Source organism: Parasteatoda tepidariorum, chromosome 8 (assembly GCF_982258835.1).
Source record: "Parasteatoda tepidariorum strain Cologne lab strain chromosome 8, Ptep-v5.0, whole genome shotgun sequence".
In the NCBI taxonomy this organism is placed as follows: Eukaryota; Metazoa; Arthropoda; class Arachnida; order Araneae; family Theridiidae; genus Parasteatoda; species Parasteatoda tepidariorum.
In genome coordinates, this window is record NC_141762.1 from 20,539,240 (window position 1) to 20,561,020 (window position 21,781).

Genomic DNA, 21,781 nt, shown 5'->3' on the forward strand with positions numbered 1-21,781 from the left:
TGACAACATCTCAACATTGACCCACATAAAGCATGCTAAAAAGTAATCGATCAGATGTGCGATTTATAACTCACAATACGTAATATCATATTAAATGTATCGGAATTTTAAAAACCACAAGGAAATTAATAGTAGTTACAACTGCAAAAACGATCGAAAGAAATTATCAAAATATGATTGGATTTAAGGTGAAGATGAAATCGACAAAAATAAAATGAGTCAAAAGTAATTACTCAAATTCGAAATTCACATATTGTAATATATTAAAAATATTGGATTTTTTTTTAAAATCATGCCGAATTTCAAAGCAATTACCACGAAATAAGAGATCGTGAAACATGATTTATAATAGAATATGTGCGGAATGAGCATGCCAGAAAGTGATGACTCAAATATGCAATTCAAAATTTTAGACTTTTTTTTAAAAATTTTTTTATTGTGTTTCAAAGTTTTTGCGGGAAGCACATCAATAGTCAGCGGGCCGTAGGTTAGTCACCCAAAATATGAAATACATCACAGTACTTATATTCAATAAACTAACAACAATTAGTCATAAAAGTTTTGGAATTGTACAAGGGTTGATCAACTTGCTCAGTATCATCTAATTCCAATATATTAAAATAAAAAATATAACATATTATCAACTCAATTTTAATACTTACAATCGGTCATAGAGTCTAACTTCACATATAATCGGATCAGCTACCCAATGAATAAATGCTTTTGGCTTGTTAGTTGCACTGACTGGTGTACCAATAGCTCTAACTTCTTTAATTCCTTTGTTTTCATCCTTTTAAAACACCAAATTTATTTTAAAGAATAATAAAACTGACTCCAATGTTAACTCGCTTAAAATTATCGGTATACGCCTACCTTGATAACTTCTGTAACAGATATAACATATCCAGTATGCCTAAGTCCAACTGGTTGAGCAATGGTTAATCTCTTATATTGACTATTTGGTAACACCTTTAATAAAATTGGGATTAGTATTGAATTAACTTACAATTGCAATACACATTTTGAATTTCAATACACTTTGAATACCTCTTTAAAATCAGACTGTTCAATGTATATGACATCTGAAAATGTGACTTTGTGTGTTCCTTTTGAAGAATCTGCAGGAAAATTAGGAACATCTACTAAAATAGGTGTTTCTATATTTAGGCTGACTTTGACTTTTAGAGGCTCCAAAACTGCCATAGCTCTAAATTTATAAAGGGGGGAAAAACATTTAAAGTGTGCATAAAGTAGTCTACTAAATTAATTAAAATTTAATTCAATTCATTTAGTAATATTATTATAAACACAGTGTCTTCTTTATTTATTTATCACAATTTTAATGATTGCAAAAAAAGATTCAGAGATGAGAAAAATATATGAGAATAAATTTATATATGAGAAATATATAAAATCAAGCATCACTGACAAGTGTCAGTGATGCTTGACCTCAGTGATCTACCAGGAACCGCGTCTTATGATTGAGTTCACTGTGTTGATCTGACACAAAAAAAAGTTACCCGATATTTCGTCGTAAAAAATTTTTAATTTGGAGAAACCACATTTTTGTGTCCAATTTCATTAATATAAAACATAGACAACATTATTTAGCTTTTTTGAGAACGATCAATTGAGCTATTATGATTGGTCCCGAGAATGCAAAAACCTGTATCATAGAACAAAAGTTATTCAGGATAATATCTTCATTGTCAAAAATGATTTCATAATTTTGGAATTATATTTAAACACAAAATGTCAATGAAATAATTGTCTTTTTAATTTCAAATAGTTTTCAACACCAAAAATTTTTTTTTGTTACAAGTTATATTAACTAGAGCATAACTTTTTGATATAATTAGTGAAGAATTGGTGCTGTAACATTGGTGAACATACCTTGGTGCAGTAACATTTAGCACATTTCTCACATGTGCTTCAAGCATTTGAGGGTCAACTACAGATTGAGCTCCAGTTACACCAAGCTATAATAAACAGAAGATTTAGTCTAACATCAGAAATTGTTAATTAAAGAATGTCTTTAGAATAATAATGTACTACAAAATGTTGATTTAAAAATACTTTTTATATAAAAAATTTAAATACCATATAATATAGTAAGTCGACTTTTCAAATAAACCTAAGTTTTACAAAAATCAAGTAGTCCACATATACACGGGTAATAAAATCTGACTTTCCCTTAATGAAATATTGATGAATTATAAGCAATGAGATAGCTATAAATAACTCTGTATTAATTTTCCCTTTCCAAAAACTATTTTTAATATTTATATACAATTCATTTTAGATTTTCCCTCCTCATATTTTCTTTTCATATAGAGGTTTTTCTTAGAAACAATACTTTAAATTACAATCTGAAAAAAACTAAAACTAAGAAAAGATTGTTTATTCAATTAATTTATTCAAAAGTATTTCAAAAAATATAACACGGAACTTTTAAAACATACTACAAAGCTAACAATTTAATGATTCCAGAACAAAATAAGTCATGTCGGATTCAATTAGGTTGGCAGTGTTGTGCTATCATACAGATCCCACTCTTCAAGGATTTCACTTTATCTAAATAAAGCCCCTCAAAATATCATCTTCAGCACCGCCAAAAAATACAAAATGTCACACTTTTTAAAAGATTTTACAAAAACATTTGGTTTTTTTCAGTGGTCAACTTATACACATGATATACATTTGCTATCAAAAAAAGGGGGTTGACTTATACGATAGGATATAGAGTATACTGTTCTTGAGTAAAGCTGTAAAAAAAAAAATCTAACTTATTTTAAAATGAATTTACCTTAAATTTACACCAAATATAACACAAATATATTATATAAATTTTTATTTTGAATAGTAGTTCTGTTTCTGGAAGATTATTCATTCTTCATCAATTTTCATTCAACACATTTTTTTTATATTTCTATTTTTGAATAAAGAATATAATAAAGGATTTTATTGATTATTATGTAATTTTTAGGGCAGAAACGAAAACTCAAAAGTCGTCAATTGAACGATTCTCCATATATAACAGCCTTAACAATCAGATATAAGAAGTGTCAGTTTTTTTATAATTATTCTCTCAAAATTAATATTTTTATGAATATGTATTATAGTTTTTAAATTACATAAAATCTAAAATGTATTAGCAAAATTTAATTACACATATCATCAATCAATTTAAACTGTTTGAAAAAATTTTATCCCTTGAAATTCAAAGAATACAAATTTTAAATTAAACTTTCCTAATTTTTTAATCAAATTTTGAAAGAAAATAAGCACACTTGAACAGATTTCTGGCTTAAAAATCAATTTAACCGTAAAAGACTTTTTTTTATTTAATTGGGCTGAATCGGCTTTATTGGATAAAACTGGCAGGCAAGACTGGGTAGCTATATTCCTAAATACTCCAAGTCAAGATTCTCGGAAAATTGGATAGTGTCTCGATCGAAAACAATGGGAATATGAAGTGATAATCAAATTGTCGTTACAATGATTTCTCATCTTAACTTATAAAACCCTTGTAAAATCTTTTCAATAACGTTTTTTGAAAGTAATTTGATTAAAAGAAATATGATCTATAACTAAAACTTTGATTACGAAGCATTTTTTTAATCAGCATTATTACTAGTCTAAGCTTTTTGCAATGGATTTATATTAGTTAAAATTTACAATTGGACTTATTCGGCATTCAATTAGCCCAAAATAATACTTAAAAAATTATGTTTTATATTATTTGCTCTTATATGTTTTTAAGTATCACTTTGGAAACAATGACAGTTCCAATAGTTTTTAACATTATCTAATTTTAAAATTAACTAGCGGTCTCACACTTTTTCCACTACTATATGACATTTATTTACAAATAAAAATAGAATAAGAATAATATTAAGATATAAAAAAATAATTAAATCTTACAAGAGAGCAAAAAAAAAATTTTTTTAATAAAATTCCTTACCTCAACACAGAAACTTTGTATAGCCTCAGGGGGAAAACCACGGCGACGTAAAGCTGTTAATGTAAAAAGTCTAGGGTCATCCCAGTCCCTAAAAAGAAAAATTAAATAATAGTAATAGAAGTTAGTGAAAAAGAAGTCTACTAAAAGTAGAAAAGTAAGTGTGTTAAAGTCTGAGTTATAAAAACAATGGTCAGTACAATCTGAATTATATTTGGAGAAAAAAATACATTGAATATAATAATTCAGAATTTGAGAAAAAATGTATCTCAATTTCTAAGACACAATATCAAAGTGTCATAGATTTTGTTTATAAACTTTATATTAAGTACAGTAAAAAAAAATGTCAGGTGCATTTTAGCCAAAAATATGGTAGTTATAAAAACTGAAAAATGTAGGTGTTTGTATAATGAAAAGAATTCACTTCCTAGATGATGGTTTTTGCACAATTAATGATAAAAGGATGATAAAGCAGCTTGATAAAAGGATGATCATTGCATCTAAAAGCCGAAAATAATGACACTCAAATAGTATAAGTTGAGCAATTTCTGAAAGCAAAAGGCGCAGAATATTGTGAAATTCGTCAGTAAATGGAAAGCACTCTACGTCCCAGTACAGAATTAAGGAATAAAGCAAGCACTTTCCGACAGGAGTATGATACTGGAAAAGAGCATATCATTACTTGGAGCAAAACCAGTATGTTGTAAAATTGGAGACCTATCAAAACAAACAGTTTGGCAACAGATTGTAAATGTGATTTCTAGAACAGGGCGCTTAGCCATGAAACTGTTTGTGTAATTACCGAGAATAGGTGGCAACACTATTAAAATATGTGGATCCACTACAACTTAACATTGAAAAGTAAACAGACATCAAAACAACTACCTTTAAGTCCATATCAACCTGTCACCTTTGATGAGATCTAAATTTAAATTGGACAATGAAATCAAGAAATACATGCAGAATTCGTTTAAAAAAAGTTCCTAAGTTGTTGTTTTTTTTAATGCATGGTATTAACAAAAATAATATTGAATTTCAGTAAATAAATTGTGTGAAAAAGCCTCTACCAATTATTTATCACATAAAACTAATAGTTTTTATCAAATACTTTAAAACAGTAATTAGCAAACAATGAAGTGATGGCTTTTATTTTCATTTTACCATATATTTATCCTTTAATGAATGTAATTACATGGATAGTTTATGTGTCTCTTTATTTTGAACAACCACAATTTAAAAAACTAAGAAGGTTTGATATCAAATACCTGAAGGAATTTGTCAGTGTAGAAGATTTATAAATAATAAAATGTATAAAACTTGAAAGTAGTAATATTAAAGATTAAGTCATAAAAAAATATATGAATAGTTTATTAAAAAAAATCTAACTGACCAAACTGTAGACTGATTAAAAAAACAAGCTAACAAAAAGCATTTTACATTTATAAGAATTAATAGATAATGTATTTGTATTGATTCAGATCCATTTATCTGCACATACCTATGAGAGTGAATTTTTTTATAATAAGTTTAATACATTTAGCATAATAGGAAACTAAGGTAGAAAAAAACTTACCTCACAATACCTTCTGAAATCAATTTCTGGATTTTCCTTTTTGATATTACAGTGTAATTCATATTTAATCTACCATATTCCCACTGTACAGGACAATAAATATCCAATGCATTGCATAACCAATAATATGAAGATCGCCTAAAATTGTAAAAGAATACTTCAGCCAAAATCATGAAAAATATAAACATTACACTAAGGAAAATAAAGTATTAAGCATAATTTGCATTCAATTAGGAAAGCAATAACAAAATTAATTAATATGAATCTTTAAGTCAAATTGTGGAACAAAAAAGTTACTTTGCATCTAAATCATTTTAAAAACAGGATAAAATACAAAAAAAAAAAAATAAATAAATAAAACAAATGTAAAATAAAATATTTTTTAAAAAAAAAACTGAGAAAAATACAACTAATTAATGACTGAATACATGCTACTCAAAAGTCTTTGGAATTAACAGAAAAGGCAATCTTTCAATTAAGGTGGAGTACAAATATGGCATGTAGTAGCAGACAAAAACATACAATTTTTATACAGAACAATTTTTTTTGAACAAATAGCACCAGCAACAAAAAAGTGAAACTCAGTGATAGATCAATATAGAACTTTTATAAGACAGATCTAATGCTATACTATTTAAATTGAAGAAAATGAGTTCCAAATAATTTAGAATTAGAGTTAACTATACTTTTATCAGATAAGGATTAATGATTTTTTTATACTACATATAACAAGTAATTTTTAACACAATAACATAAAGAAATCCATCTTTCTCTTAAAATGATTTTTTGCATAGTAAACATGATTGTTTCATGCAACTGCAAAAAAAAAAAAATCTTCTCCACATGAATTCTTAACCTTTTAAAAATTTCTTTGCAAAGGATTCAGTAAATTCATCAATCATATTATTCTTGTTTGAAAACTTTATTCACTCTTCTTCATGAGTGTTGTAATAGGTAGTTTATTAAGGAATTAAAACATGTGTAATCTCACTCTTCTTGATTCCATTTATATTCAGACTTTGCTGTACTCTAGGCATTTATTTTTGTAACCGTCATTGAACAGCCGACCCAAATTTGAGTTTACGCCTACTAATCTTCAACTCGGTAGCCTTGTAATTTTGAACCCAATCCAGAAGACGAGAACTTCTGGATCAGTACCCACAGAGATATTGATTTGTTATGGGAACCTGGAAGACTTTGTGACCATGATAGATTTAATGTGCACCTATCACCATTTAATACACGGGGATTCTTCGGTCGGCTTGATTCTAACTCCCGCTCTCATGAAAGTGAGTCCAATGCCCTACCAACCAGGCTAGCCTGGATCCCTAGGCATTTATTTAGGAATAATTGATGCTAGGAACCAGGGATTTCTATGAGAATTCTTTAAAATACTTTTGTTTTAATAGCTGCATCATAATAAAAAGCCTGATAAAACAAAAGCATTTTAGAAAAAAGAAAAAACTTAATAGCAACCAAAACAATAATTGTTTTTAATTTTCAAATGAAAAATTTAACAGTAAAAATCACAATCCAACTTCTTTACATTGCCATATATGTAGAAAGAAATAACGAGAAATTATTAACGTTCTTTAAAAAAACACTGTGCCATAATAAAAATGCTGATTAAAAGAAAAAGTTAATAAAAAAAAGCAAAAGAGAAACAAAAAGAATTGTTCTTAGTTCTCAAAATATAACTTTAACTTTGGAAATCACAGTTTTATATGTTACTGGGAATCTGTCTTAAAGTACAGGAAAAAAGTAACAGTAAAAGAAGAAAATCTATCAGAGATTCTATGTTAAAATACATTGCTATTTTAAAAACATAAAAACAGCAAAAAATATTCTTAATTCTTAAAACAAAGAGTGGTGAAAAAAAATGATAAAGTTGACTGGCCTGAACAAAATTTTAAATCAGCTGTGCAAAAATCCTCGTTCTGTATAAAGTAATCTAATTTCAATTCTTCAAATGTTACTTTTCCATTTGTCCACCAGAACACAAATTTAAAAGTCTTTTGCAAGTAATAGAACTTAATAAATAGGTATAAAAGCTATTTATAATGATAGTAAAAATTACAACTTTAGATTATTCTTTGTCAAATCAAATCATATTAAAAAATAATAATAATAAATAAAATAAAAAATTTGAAAATACTTTTCTAAAAAACCACTTTTCCAAATAATTTGGCCCTTATACTGAATATTGGCCAAATATTCGTTACATCCCTATTGATGATTAAAAAAAATTTAAAAAATTTTATAGAGCTTTTGTATAATAAAAATTGGTAACTGCAATTCTTGCTTCTTGAAAAATTGTAATTTAATTTCAGATTATGCACAAGGTAACAAAAAATATCATGGATTATTTCATACCTAGATTGAAACTCTTTTGTACATAAGGAATGAGTGATATTTTCCAGAGAATCACAAAGACAATGAGTAAAGTCATATGTGGGATAGATACACCTGTGAAATAAACAAACAATTTATTTGAAAACCATCACAGAAAATGCACAATATACACAAAACTTAATAAGAAGACATGTAGAACTATTACAAACCATTTATCACCTGTTCTATGATGGGGAAGGAATTTAATACGATAGGCAACTGGGTCTTGTTTCCCTTCTTCTAAAGTTAACTTCATTCGTAAAGTAGCCTCACCTTCACCGATTTTACCATTTTTCATATCCTAAGACACCCAAAAGCAAAATATACAATTATAATAATAAATATTAAAAAATTATAATAAATTTTTAATATGCGGCAATAAAAAAATTGGTGTGAAACATTCAATTCATCAAATCAGACATTAGATATCAGGCATAGATAGGCAACTGGGTCTTGTTTCCCTTCTTCCAAAGTTAACTTCATTCATAAAGTAGCATCACTATCACCGATTTTACTATTTTTCATATCCTAGCGTACCCAAAAGCGAACTATATGAATATATATAAATAATAATAAATTTTTAATATTTTGTAATAAAAAAATTGGTGTAAAACATTTAATTTAACAAATCAGACATTAGACAATTTAAACAGTATGATACTTATTTAAAATTAAATATCAAAAACATGTTTCACAAAAAAAATTTTGAAGGAGATGGTCTGTGTAAATATGAACTGTTTGCTTTTAACATATGAAGAACACACCCTTTCATTAAAACTTTTCTTACAAGTGCTAAGAAATGCATTAATGTGCGAAATGTTTTCAAGATAATATATAGGATAATAGAGAAAGCATTACAAAGCAAAATGATGAACTTTTTCTTCCTTAAAAAAAATGATATGCTTCTGAAAATCAAAAAAGTGTAGATTAAATTAAAGCAGATTAAACTGAACTAATATTTATCTAAATCAATTAAACTAAATCAATTTTTCAAAATCTGTTAAAGTTTAACATATTTTTACTTGTACAAAATTCTAGTGATATCATTTTGTGTGAGCAATACAAAATTTTTTAACTATGTTGCACTATCCAAGAAGATGGTTACCATCAACCGGAGGGGTTGTCATAAAATTTTGCATAAAAAGTCAAATATGCAGAAAAATACATCAAATAATTAGGGTTTAAGCAACAAAAAAAAACTGTTAAATTTATTTCTTTAGAATTAAACAAAATGTTTAATTTAAGAAAAAAAGACAAATTACTTGAAACAGCTGAAGACTTTCCTTGACTGGACGATTCCTCCAAGGAGATGGAGGTGGATTGAATCCTTTTAACTCTTCCTGCTTTTGATGGCAAATATATGCTAAATCCTTCTTAATGAGAGTACAGGCAAATTCATACAACTGGTCAAAATAATCTGATGAATGACTTATTATTGAAGGCTTGTAACCTAAATTTATAAAACTTTTATTAAAATGCTAAAGACATTAAAATTGTGCACAATCACAGTCCACAATCTAATAAAATTAACCAAAAATAATAATAAATATGTTATGTATAACCCCCGTGGCAGAATTTTATCAGGCTTTCTATGGCATACCTCTCTAATACTAATATCTTTCTGCAAGATAGTTAAAAATAACAAATATATATGTTACTAGTTTAAAGTAATCGAAACGTTAACTTCAAAAAAAAAAATAATAATATTTAAATTAAATAAATAAAAAATATTAATTTTTTTAATCGAATATGTGATTTTTTTATACTAATATTATGGGCGATATTCTCGCATTTTGTAGAAAGATAACACATCAATTATTTCCTTTTTCGCATTTTTAATTCATCATCACATTTAAAAAAATGTAAAATCTGTAGCAGTTAACTGCCGTAAAAAGAAAAGACGACGAAATCTCGAGAATCGGACTCTTCAAAAAAGGGGTTACTAGATGCGTGTTTTCATTTCGAGATTTAGTTGTGATAAATAATATCGGTTTTAAAAAGCTATGTGGAAATCAGTAGTAATTACTGCGTGAAAAATTAGAACAAATATTTCCACAGAAAAGAAAACCAAATTTCTTACTTCATTATTCCTTACTTTTCATAATTCTCCAATGAGAATAGAAAAGACACATCATTTTTTTACCACTCCAATGTGCGAGAAAGGCATCTTTTGAATATGATTCTGAAGAAAAGATAAAATCATTTGAAAATTTCAGCAGAAAAGAAAAGCAAAATTTCCCAAAGGAAAAATCCTTCTGCAAGAACTCTGTAACGTTCTGCCATGGGGTGTACAACCAAGTTGCTGGACATTAAAGTTTATCCTTAATTATATATAGCTTCATTTATTAAAATTTTTCAAACTGTACCCACTGGGTCATGTTATTTAGATATTTATAAGTCAAATAAAAATATGACTATAATTTATTTAAAGCTTAGAATAGGTAATTTACTTTTTTTCTCAGTGAATACACAAGAGCCATGGTGGATCAGGTGATAAGAGCACCTACCAATGAGGTGATCTGTTTTCGAATTCCAGCAATGGCTGGTCAATATGAATTCTGAGCCTGTCTTGCACCAACCACAGTGCTGATGTTAAATATACTCAGTGATAGACGGATTCTGGGATAGAGTTCCTTTGCTGTCAGGATAACTGTGGGAGGTTGTCATGGTTTTACTCTCCATATAATGCAATGCAGCTTAGTTCTATCAAAAAGTTCTCCATTAAGACAAATTTCTCCCACTACTTGAACCAGGAGAACTTCTGGATAGAGATCAAAATTACAAGGCTACAGATCTGGACATTGGTAATTGCAAACTTAAACAATTGGGTCTGCTGTTCAAAGATGGTGATATTCAGATTTTATCAAGTTAACTTAAATATAGGATCGAATAAAAAAATAATACGCTACAACTACTTTTTTAGTACGCTCCTAAGAAAATTAAGGCAAAATTGTATTACAAAAATTATCTTACATCAAGAAATAAAGCATAATGAAATATAATCAATTTTATAAAAAATTTTCTTTTCTCACTTCCTCAGTTTACACGCACCTAACCAATTTACCATCTCAACAATTTCTCTGAAGAACTTTTCTTCTTCCTTTTCTGGATTAGTGTCATCAAATCGTAAAAAACAAATACCATCATGTGCTTGCGCATAACCAAAATTAATGTTTATTGCTTTAGCATGCCCAATATGCAATATGCCATTTGGTTCAGGAGGGAATCTAGTGCGTACCTGAAACAAACATTTAAAAAAAATGTTTTATTTAGCTTAGATTTAAAATAACTTTAATCAAGCAATTAGTTGCATGCTAATAGCTAATTAGCAATTATCTTCAAACAACAATTTAACTACAAAGTACATGTGTCATCTTAAACATTATTGAACATATGATAAAAGTAGGAACATGAGAGAAAAAAAAAAATTTTTTTAGGGTTCCCACTCAATTTTCAAAAAAAAATTCAAGGACTTCGCTATGATGTTTAAGAACCAAAAATCAAATTTTTCAAGGACCTATTCAGTATTACAGTTAGCAATAGCATGATAAAGTATTACAGTATATGCCAACCAGACTTTACAATTACGTAGAAGCAGATATTATATATTTTTAAAGCACAATGCTTAGCTGATCAAAAAAAAAAAAAAATTATAATAATTATTTATTAAATTTATCAAAACTACTAATGCAAATGGTTAATAGTTACATTGCTGCTCCAAATCACTTTGAAGTCTGTAAAAAATATTCCAATTGACATAGGATACTTGCCAACTTTTAAAAATTAGCATCAGTGAAACTTTTCATGAAAGATTTAATGAAGTAAATTAAAATTAATCAAAAAATAACATTAGGTTAAACAAGCATAGTAAATAAATGATAAAGTTTATTATATAATTGCACGGTTACTAAAATACAAATACTCTTTATTTTAATATGTTAAATCAAACTTTAGATTAAAAGAAAAGTACACAGTTCGATAAAATATCAAAATATATCAATTTCGCCTATCTATTTCAATTTTAATAACAGTATATTTATTTGTTACTTCAGAGTGTCAGTAATTTATTTTGAACATAACAAAATCTATTGTAGAACAGTATTTTACAAATAACAAACTAAGACCTACCAAGCTTTATTTTTTTAAAAATAGATCCATAAAACACGAAGCGAAATGTTTGAAAGTTTGTGAAATTGCAAAATTTTTACTATTTTACTATGTATAATTTTTAAATCACATTTATACACATCTCGATATTCTACATGTAAATCGAAATTATATGAAAGGTGAAGTAAGTCCTGAATGAAGTAAATCATGTATCACAATGCACGATTTGCAAATTAAAAAAGTGTGGTACATGTACCCCCAGGGGTACAGGAACAGTTTAGCAGGGGTACGTCTTCTTATGCGAAATATCTTGCAACAAACAAAAATTTCAAAAACTTTTACTTAAAAAGCCATGTTAAGTTAGCCATGAAAATTTATGATTACATATCTTTTTATTGCCTATTTTTTGCAGAGTTAACAGTTAGTAATATTAATTAGTGGTATCAACAGCCAGTTGTGATTTTAAATTTTTGTGCAATTTTTTATAGTAAAATATACATTCATTTTTTTATTAATGGTACACAGCGCTACGAAAAATTTAGAAAGGGTAGGCAAAAGTCATAAGTTTGGGAAACAGTGACATATGCAATGGATCGACATTTACACAGGTGGTATGTTTTATATGAATACATATAATATTTATCTAAATTACTATGCATAGTTGTACATAAACTTCTTTTTTTGTTACAAACCAGCAAAAAAAGGTGTTTACATATAAGCCAGAGGAGCTGATAAGCAAATTATTAAATCAAAACAAACTAACAAAGCAAAAGAACAGACATTAAGAATTTTTTAAACCCTATGTTAATTAAACTACAAAATAGAGTGAAATTTTTAAAGACAGAGAAAAAAATCAAACAATTTAAAGATTGTTAGAAGTTACGATCTTTAAAAAGTTAAAACAAAGCCGAAGAAAAATTAAGAAGAAAAATCTATTATAAAAAATTTAAAACAGAAAGTACGTTTCAGACTTCAAAGTTCAACAAACACGAAATTTAAATACTGAAAGTAGTGTATGTAAAAAACGTAAAAACTATCCAACTCAAGCTTTACTTTGCTACACAAAATATCATTTTGTGACCCTTTCATACCCCCTGGTAATAATAAAATGATAAACACTTATACAATGACAACAAATGATAAACACAAGATAAACACTTTAAAGATAATAAAGCGCACACAAATTTTTACCTAGAATATGAATTAATCCTTAAAATGTTAATTCTCAAACCTTAATTCTCAAAGATCTTAAACTCTTAATCAACATGTTTTTCCTTTATTTTTTAAACAGGTTTCACTGTAAGACTTTGCAAAAAGGTTTGATAGTCAACTGAATGGCACTTCTGATAGTGAGTTTTGAGTTTTAAAGATCAATTTAATCATCATAATAAAGTAAAAGTATAGAAATAATTACAAAAAACAAATGCAGTACAAATTTTTGACTTACTACTTAAAATTTTAAGTTTTTGGTAATTAAAGTGAATAAATTAGTTTTAAATTAAATCCCTAAATAAAAAAATCAACATTTGCAATTGAAAAAATGCAACTATTCTTGATATTTCTCAAAACCGAGATTTTAGATAGATTAACACCTTTCACAGTGATTTATTCTCATATTTATTTGAGAATAAAAATTTATGAATTTACAAAACTTGCCTGGTTTTTAAAAATGTACCTAAACAATCCTTAAAAAATTAGAGTAAATGTAAAGCAAAATTATTCTCAATCCAAGAGATTTAAAAATTTTGAAATCAGAACTGCCCTTTACTTCAAAAACCATATTTTTAGGAATACTTAGAAAAATTATAAATAAATAAATTTTAAACATATGTGGAGGTTTTTAATAAATCATTAAATGCTATATAACATGACAAAAATTTGTACCTGTCCTTTAGTTTCTTCTAAATGTTTCTTAAGAAGTTCCATTGTATTTGGTGTTATAACAAATCCATCTGTTTTATAATTTTCACCAGGTTTATGAAAGCTGAGCTTTTTCATCACATCATTAATTGAACGACCTGGAAAAAAATTTTGGTTAATGACAAGAATAAAGAGTGTTAAGAAGTGAATAAGAGAATGAAGATTCTGTTAAAAAGCTTGATTCATAAAATATGTGTGGTTCTAAAAAAAAAAAAAATTTTAATTTATTTGAAATAATCGAATTAAAATAACATTTAGGTCATTTTTGCTTTATTTGATTTAATTTATTATTATTTTAAGAAGAATTTAATAAAAAAATTTATAAAGTTTTGAAATTATTCACAAAAATATGTATTCATTTCTTCAATGCAGAACACTCCTTGTTACACATAATACTATCAGATTCAAAACGATTGGAAATAAAAAAATAAATATTTGCACAAAATATTTGAACGCAGCTTACATTGTATCTGTAATTTTTTTAATCTATTTATTTCTTAATTTATTTTTCTCTTTATCAATTTGACAGAAAAATATCTCTTTATGCATTTTTTTCCCATAAAAACGTTAAGAAAAACATTTCAAATTAGTTTCAAAAGAATTTTTCTACTTTTGTGCATCTAAATAAGAAAAGTAACCAAAAATTCACCTACTTTCTACTTCAACTTCCTTCTCTTTGTTGGAAACAATATTTTCCTTTTTTTCTTTAACCTTTAGTAGAAAGAAACTAAAATTAGAACTTTAAAACATAGAAAATATATAACATTACAATTATTTAAATTCTAAAAAAATGTAGTGTTACAAAAACATAATAAATAAATAATAGTAATGATACGTAAAATTAACACAGAAATTTAATCAAATATAATTTTAAGGCTAAAAAATGTTGTAAGGAAAATTTTTTATATGAGAACTTACTAAAAATAAAGTGCTGACAGAAATAAAAAAATATTTATTTAAATATCACAATGAGAGGTGGTTATTTATACATTGAACATTGTTTTAATATATGTTAATAAAACATTATAATACAACAATTATGTTATTAGTAACTTTCATTTATGTACCATTAAAAAATTTTCCAAATAAACTTATAAAGATGGAAAATGGGTTTTACATTTTTGAAAAAAAAATTGCAGCAAGATTGAAAATATTAATTAAGAAAATTATTAAATAATAAAAAATAGAGAATTTCAAAACTTTCTGGGAAAGCCTACACAGTATAATTTTTGATGAATAAAAAGATCTACAATAGATACAATTAAGGGGGCTATTAAAACAATTCAAATTAATTTTAATTTAAGAGTTACAAAAATTTAAATTTTTTTTTAATTTTATTCACGTAAATATATTCAATCTGAAAGAAACCTAAAATTATAATCTGGATCTAAAGGTAAAATTAAAATGTCAGAGATTTACCAATCATCACTTTCCACTTTAACTTATTGTAGTTGAGAGAAAGACATTACAAACACATACTGCATATATCATTTGAAGTGATTTCAAAATATAAGATATATAATACTGAAAAGCATTTCTATTTCAAAACTCAACAAGTTTTTTAGCTATTCATGAAGAAAAAAAATGATACAGAATAACAAGATGCTAATACACCATATTAAAGCATTAATGAAAATTAATTTGCTGAAAATTTCAAAAAAAAAAAAAAAAAAAAAAAAAAAAAAACTGGCAAGGATTGAAATGAATGTGAAGTTTCATAAAACAAAAACCACATTGAATACAAGTGTGTCATATACAAAAAGAAAAGATTGCAAAATCAAACACGTCTATATCGTACTTAAAAATAAAAATTAAAACAGGTAACAAATGAAAAAAAGGTAAAAAATAAATCATTTTTAGTAAATAAATAAATAAAAAACCTTCTTCCTTCTAAGTTCAAATTACATCTTTTGATGATATTAGAAAAATTTTAAATAAAGATAAGACATTTTTTGAAAGTTTAATGAAATTGGTTAATTTAACATGGAATTTTTTTTTTTTTTGTTTAGAATTATTAGATCCTGTTAAAGATTCTCAAGAATGGAGTGATGCCCTATCAAATAATGTTCCAATTCTTAATGGTAATCGTCAAAACATATTCTTGCATATAATTAGAATTTTAGAAAACAATGTTCAAAGTTAACTTTTATCCTTCAAACAGAGACACACACATAGCTAAACCTAGACTTACAACTTAAATAATTAATTAAAAAAGTTTACAAAATCACTATTTTTTTGAAGAACGGTGTGAATAAGCTAAAAAATAAAAGTAAAATAATATTAATGTTCAAAAAGCAACAGCAAACACAATTAACCTAGCATCTTCCCTGATTGTAGAAATAAATATAAAAAATTAAAGAAACTACTGATAAACTTTATTGCAATTTTCAAAGTTAACAAGTACAAAAAATACCACACATCTTGACAATATAAAAGAAAGGATTTATTATAAAGAGTATAAAAAATTTATCGTTTTAAGTAAAAATCTAACATTTCCAAACAGTAATGCTTATCTAAACCACTAAACTTGTAATGATAACAAAATTGTTTATCAACACAACTAAATACACAACTTATTAAACTAATTATCAATTATTATTAACAACTTATTAAATTAACATTAACAAAAACTTATTAGTTATTAAACTACAAGATATAAGACCTGATTAACATTATAAAGATAATAACAAAAATATAATTATAATTTTAAGAGTATTTCAACCACTAAAATAAAAAATATTTCCAAAATCTGCAGAGAATTTTCATTAAACTTACTTTTGTTTTTACTGGCTTTATTTTATCAGCCTCCGTTTTTGGTCCCAATACATCTAAAACTTGAAGTTCTACCTCACTTCTAATAAATTTACCATCAGCAAATGGAAGTGCTTTACGAGCTTCAGCTATAAATAAATAGACAAGAAAAACGAATACCATATATTAAACAAGAGAATAAGATAACAAGAAAATACCCCTGTAAAAGGGTATACGATAAAACTTAACAGCTAATTTAAAGACCAAAGTTTTCTTCATCAATAATTAATAACACTTTCTGAAAGCAAAAACATAACACATTTGGTGAAATGTCAGCAAAATATTTTTAGATGAAAGTTAGGAAATAAAGAAAGCGTGATTAATTACAAACAGTACAATAAATGTGTTAGCAACAAATTTCTTTTTCTTTTTTTTTTTTAAAAAAAGGAAAGAAGAAGAAAAAAAAAATGAAAGTTAAATAAAGGGAATGTTTATAACTGCATGATGTGCCTTCCAAATAAGAAAGCTTCAGTTACCAAAATTGAAGATTTTATTGTTTCAAACTTGCCATTTTTAATTTATCTGAAGAACTTGCATTTAAATAAACCAATATGTATTTTAAAGCTTAAATCTTATAGAAAACTAAACAACTGAGGATATAGTAAAAATAAATGTAGACAGCTCAGTGAACTATTTAAATACTAATTTTTTACATGCTGATCCAAAGATCAGATGGAACTGAGCTCTAAATTCGTAACTTACATATTTAGTTTTTCTATATATTAATAATCTACTTACAGAATTTACCAATCAGCCTATAATTAATTACTCTGGGGAAAATATACAAAGATATTTTATGCCGTAAGATATTATAAAAATACAAATTAAATAATTGCTTTTTATTGCCTTGAATGATGAATTTATCGCCTTGAATGATGAAGGTAGCTTCAATTACTATTCCACTAAATTTTTAAAATATAACTTTTTAATTCATAAAGAAAACATGATTGAATAAATCGTATGTTGCCTTCTGTACCAAGAAAATTTTTAAAATTATGAGAATCCAAAGTAATTAGCTGCAAGAGACCTCAGCTTTTGCTTTATTTTAATCGTGGAGAATTTGCTTATATTGTAAACGGTATACTCTTTCCCCATTTAACATGTTTTTTTTAAGACTAAAAATAAAGTGAAATATGTAAAACCAAAGGCAAAAATAAGTAAACTAAAACAAACAAAAAAAGATTATTAAGAATATAAATTCAATGGTTAAGGGCTAATTTAAAGGATCATTAAAATCAAATAACAAAATATCATATTGCTGATATTGATTATCATATAGCAATACCAATCTATGTATCTGCTCTCATCATACCATAATAAGAATTTTAATTTATAATATGAATGTAATATGACAGAACCACTAACATTTTCATGTATTTGATGTTAGAGTATCACGAAATTTTTGTTAAAATTTATAATTAAAAAATGAAAATAAAGAAAATGAACTAGATCTAACTTCAAAAAAATTGAAGAAAAATAATTAAAGAAAATGAAATAAATTTTTCCAAAAATAATCAAGATCCAGACCAGTGATTCTCAACCACTGTGCCGTGGCACTTTTGTGTGCCGCCAAACATTAGAAATGATACAATAAAAATTCCAATGCTTTTTTTTAATTATGAGTAAAGTTTAAATTAAAGAAAAGTGTATATATATATATATATATATATATATATATATATATATATATATATATATATATATATATATATATATATATATATATATATATATATATATATATATATATATGTATACTTTTCTTTAATTTAAACTTTACTCATAATTAAAAAAAAAAGCATTATAATTTTTATTATAATTTTTATTTATTTGTATATATATATATATATATATACATACTTTTTATAATTTTCTACGCTTTAACGGTGTGAACATCTTAGTCGGCGATTGTATTGTCTCTGACAATCTTAAGATAAGATGGAAGTGTTTAAATTGTATATGACGCAGAATTTTAAAAAATGTTTTAAGAGCTAATCATTAAAGTAGGCTATACAATTAATAACAAATTAGCAAAGGATAACTAAAATAACAAATATATAAAAGCAAATTAACAAAGGATAACTAACAAAAATTAAGCTAACAATTAATAATTAGCAAAAAAACTAGTTAACAAGAAATCACAAAAAAATAACAGTTAATAACTATAGAAAACAAGCTAACAATTAATAACTAGCAAAAAAATAAATAACTGTTACTAACTTATAAAAAAATGGGTCCAAAGAAATAATGAATCCCTTAATAAATGTGCTTTTGTAGTACACATTATTTTATTTCACATTCAAAATTATGATCAGAAACTATTTAACACAGTGTAAAATAGGCAATTAACCATCTAATTTTTTTCATTGTGTGCCGTCAAATTTCAAAATCGTTAAAAGTGTGACGCAACAAAAGAAAGGTTGAGAATCACTGATCTAGACAGTTAAAAAATTTTTTAGATTAAGCATTGATAACAGTTATTTAAGAAAGCCAAACTGACGGAGGGAAAGAAAAAATTAAACATTAATAAAATTAAGAGAAATAAACAAATAAAATTAAAAAACTAAATAGTGAAAAAATAATTATATTAAACATAATTAATTAGTAGTTAAGGATCCATTAAGCAGATAGAAAAGTGTTCTCCCAAAGCGCTTTTAGAAGGGCAGTCTGTCCTGCCTGCCGTGCGATCTCTATACCCATTTCTGAGAGGCAGTGCCCAGCCCTTTATTATTCCTAGGGAGAACTCTGTATATAAAACTTAATTAAATTAAAGAAATAAGAAATCTATTTTATAACATAAAAATTGAAAGAATTTTAGCAACATTTAAATGAAGAAAAATCAACTATATTAGAGGATATAGCAAGGATTTGACAAAATAGATAAAGTGAAACCTCTTGGGAGTAGTAAAATGGTTGTTGATCATTCTCTATTAACTTCAAAATTTTATCGAAGGTACATCATTTTTTACAAATGATTTTAATTTTAGTCAGTCCCATTTTTTTACGAGGAAATGCCACTTTTGTTGGTGTCAGGAAAATTGGATCAATAAATAAAATTTAGAATTATCCCTACTGATATAATTATGTGCAAAAACTAATTTATCTTATTATGAATAATAGAACTTTAAAGAAATAAACAATTATATTTTCTGTTTAAGATTACATTTTATTTTATATCATAAGAATTAGATAGCTTTAAAAAATGAGAAGAGGTTTGTTTGAAATGTTAAGTTTTTTCTAAAAGAACTTATTTTTTTCTAATTTAACTTTTGACTCTAAAAATAAATCATTAATAGCATAGTTCTTAGTGCACTTTGACTGCAACAAAAGGTTGTAAATTTATTTCAGAGATCGTCAAAAAGAGCTTTCTAAATAAAAGCTTGACAAAAATATTTTGAACACATTGCAATCTACTTATATGCTTTGTTAATATTTTTTTTTAAATATTTTTTCGTGTTTCCATGTTTCACTTTTTTCGTATTTGGTGCAGAGGCTTGTCTGGTAGCAGGAAGAGGTTTTTAATGGTTGCTCAAAAAGGGTTACTTCAATGCAAAGTCTATGGAAAAAATTCTGTGCCTCCCAAAAGTGATCGTAAATAGAGGAGGACACAACATAAAGGTGGTCTTTCCTGAAAGTTTCACTCTATATTGTAATATTTAGATATATAAATAGAAAATTAAAAACAGAATTTTAAAAATTAAATACAAAAAAATATGATTTTTTAAAAGTCAGAGAGCTTACCCATCAATAACCCTTGATTAAAGAAATATCTTTCTTTGATAAGTGTTTCACGATGAGCAGCTATGACCTTTTCAACAGTTTTTTCAATTTCTTCAGGTGTGACTGATATTCCAACTCCGGCATTTTTTTCAAACTCTTTTAAGTTTGTATTTTCATCAGCATGATCCATTAAATATGAAAAAGCAGCTAAATGGAGAAAAGGTTTTCCATTATTGCAATTTAAATTGAAATAAAAATTTTAAAAAAATTAAAATAAATAAAACGAAATTTTTTTTAAAAAAATGCTGTTTTTTGCATGAATATATATAATTTTTTAACTTAATAAATTATGGTTAAAAAGAGCTGCAATGGCTTAGTGGTTACGGCACTAAACTATCATTGTTAAGAACTGGGGTTCAATCCCCAGTGGTTTAGTTGAATCCCACCCAGCTTTAGATTATTGGGTACCAGGTTGCCTAGAAAGTAGAGGCGGTCTGTGTACGTTGCCACAATCATGCCATTGGTCATAAAATTATGCATTTAATAGTCTTAACCGTCATGACCTCCCAGACCCACAATGAGCTGTTGCAAGAATATTCTGCATTATAAAAATTAGATTTTTATAATTGTTTAAAATTATATAATTGCATAGTAAGATATGCATAATGATAAGGCACAAAATAAATAAACAAGTAAAAACACACTATCATGAATAAATGATAAATCTTTCATTGATAAATGATATGCGCATTGAAAATCCAATTTAGATCAGCAGGTATTTCTACTGAGCAAATCAGTTTCTACCATTTTATTATGCCAACAGTATATATATATATATATATATATATATATATATATATATAAAAATTAACAAAAACTGGTTCTATTTGGGAAAAGCCAGAAAATTTAACCACAAACATCCATGAAATTAGACCCATTACTTTGCAAATGTTATTTTATACATTTTCAGTTTTCAAATAAGAATAACAATCAGATTTTTAGAAAAATCATATGTCATAATTGTTGGCACAGTTTGAAAAACCAAAATGAATGTTTTAACATAATTACATGAATTTCCCTACAAAAACAATGTTTTTCATGAATTAAAATATTTCAAACAGTCGTAAAATTTATTATTATTTGGTATAAAACAACACTTTAAAATCACGGTGGGTTCTAAAAATGTATAAGGATCTCCTCCCCCTCATTAGAAAAGAAAGAAGAAATGGAAACTGATGCATACATCACATGGTATCACTACAGAGAGAGGTTAGAAATTGTACATAGCAATTGCATAC

The 21,781-nt window shown here is 26.1% G+C and overlaps 1 protein-coding gene across 1 annotated transcript in view; it reads right to left on the reverse strand.

Moving 5' to 3' along the window:
- The window catches only part of GlnRS (Glutaminyl-tRNA synthetase), a 31,361-nt gene that overhangs the window by 4,897 nt on the left and 4,683 nt on the right, over positions 1–21,781 (reverse strand). The window contains exons 3-16 of the mRNA XM_016057633.5: positions 20,505–20,690; positions 16,728–16,852; positions 14,606–14,663; positions 13,917–14,050; positions 10,977–11,163; positions 9,188–9,375; positions 8,096–8,226; positions 7,908–8,000; positions 5,535–5,672; positions 3,965–4,052; positions 1,894–1,979; positions 1,048–1,207; positions 874–969; positions 663–790 (exon numbers count right to left, since the gene is read on the reverse strand). Coding sequence (XP_015913119.5) covers positions 663–790; positions 874–969; positions 1,048–1,207; positions 1,894–1,979; positions 3,965–4,052; positions 5,535–5,672; positions 7,908–8,000; positions 8,096–8,226; positions 9,188–9,375; positions 10,977–11,163; positions 13,917–14,050; positions 14,606–14,663; positions 16,728–16,852; positions 20,505–20,690 — 1,798 coding nt within the window. The remainder of the gene's footprint in view (positions 1–662; positions 791–873; positions 970–1,047; positions 1,208–1,893; positions 1,980–3,964; positions 4,053–5,534; positions 5,673–7,907; positions 8,001–8,095; positions 8,227–9,187; positions 9,376–10,976; positions 11,164–13,916; positions 14,051–14,605; positions 14,664–16,727; positions 16,853–20,504; positions 20,691–21,781) is intronic.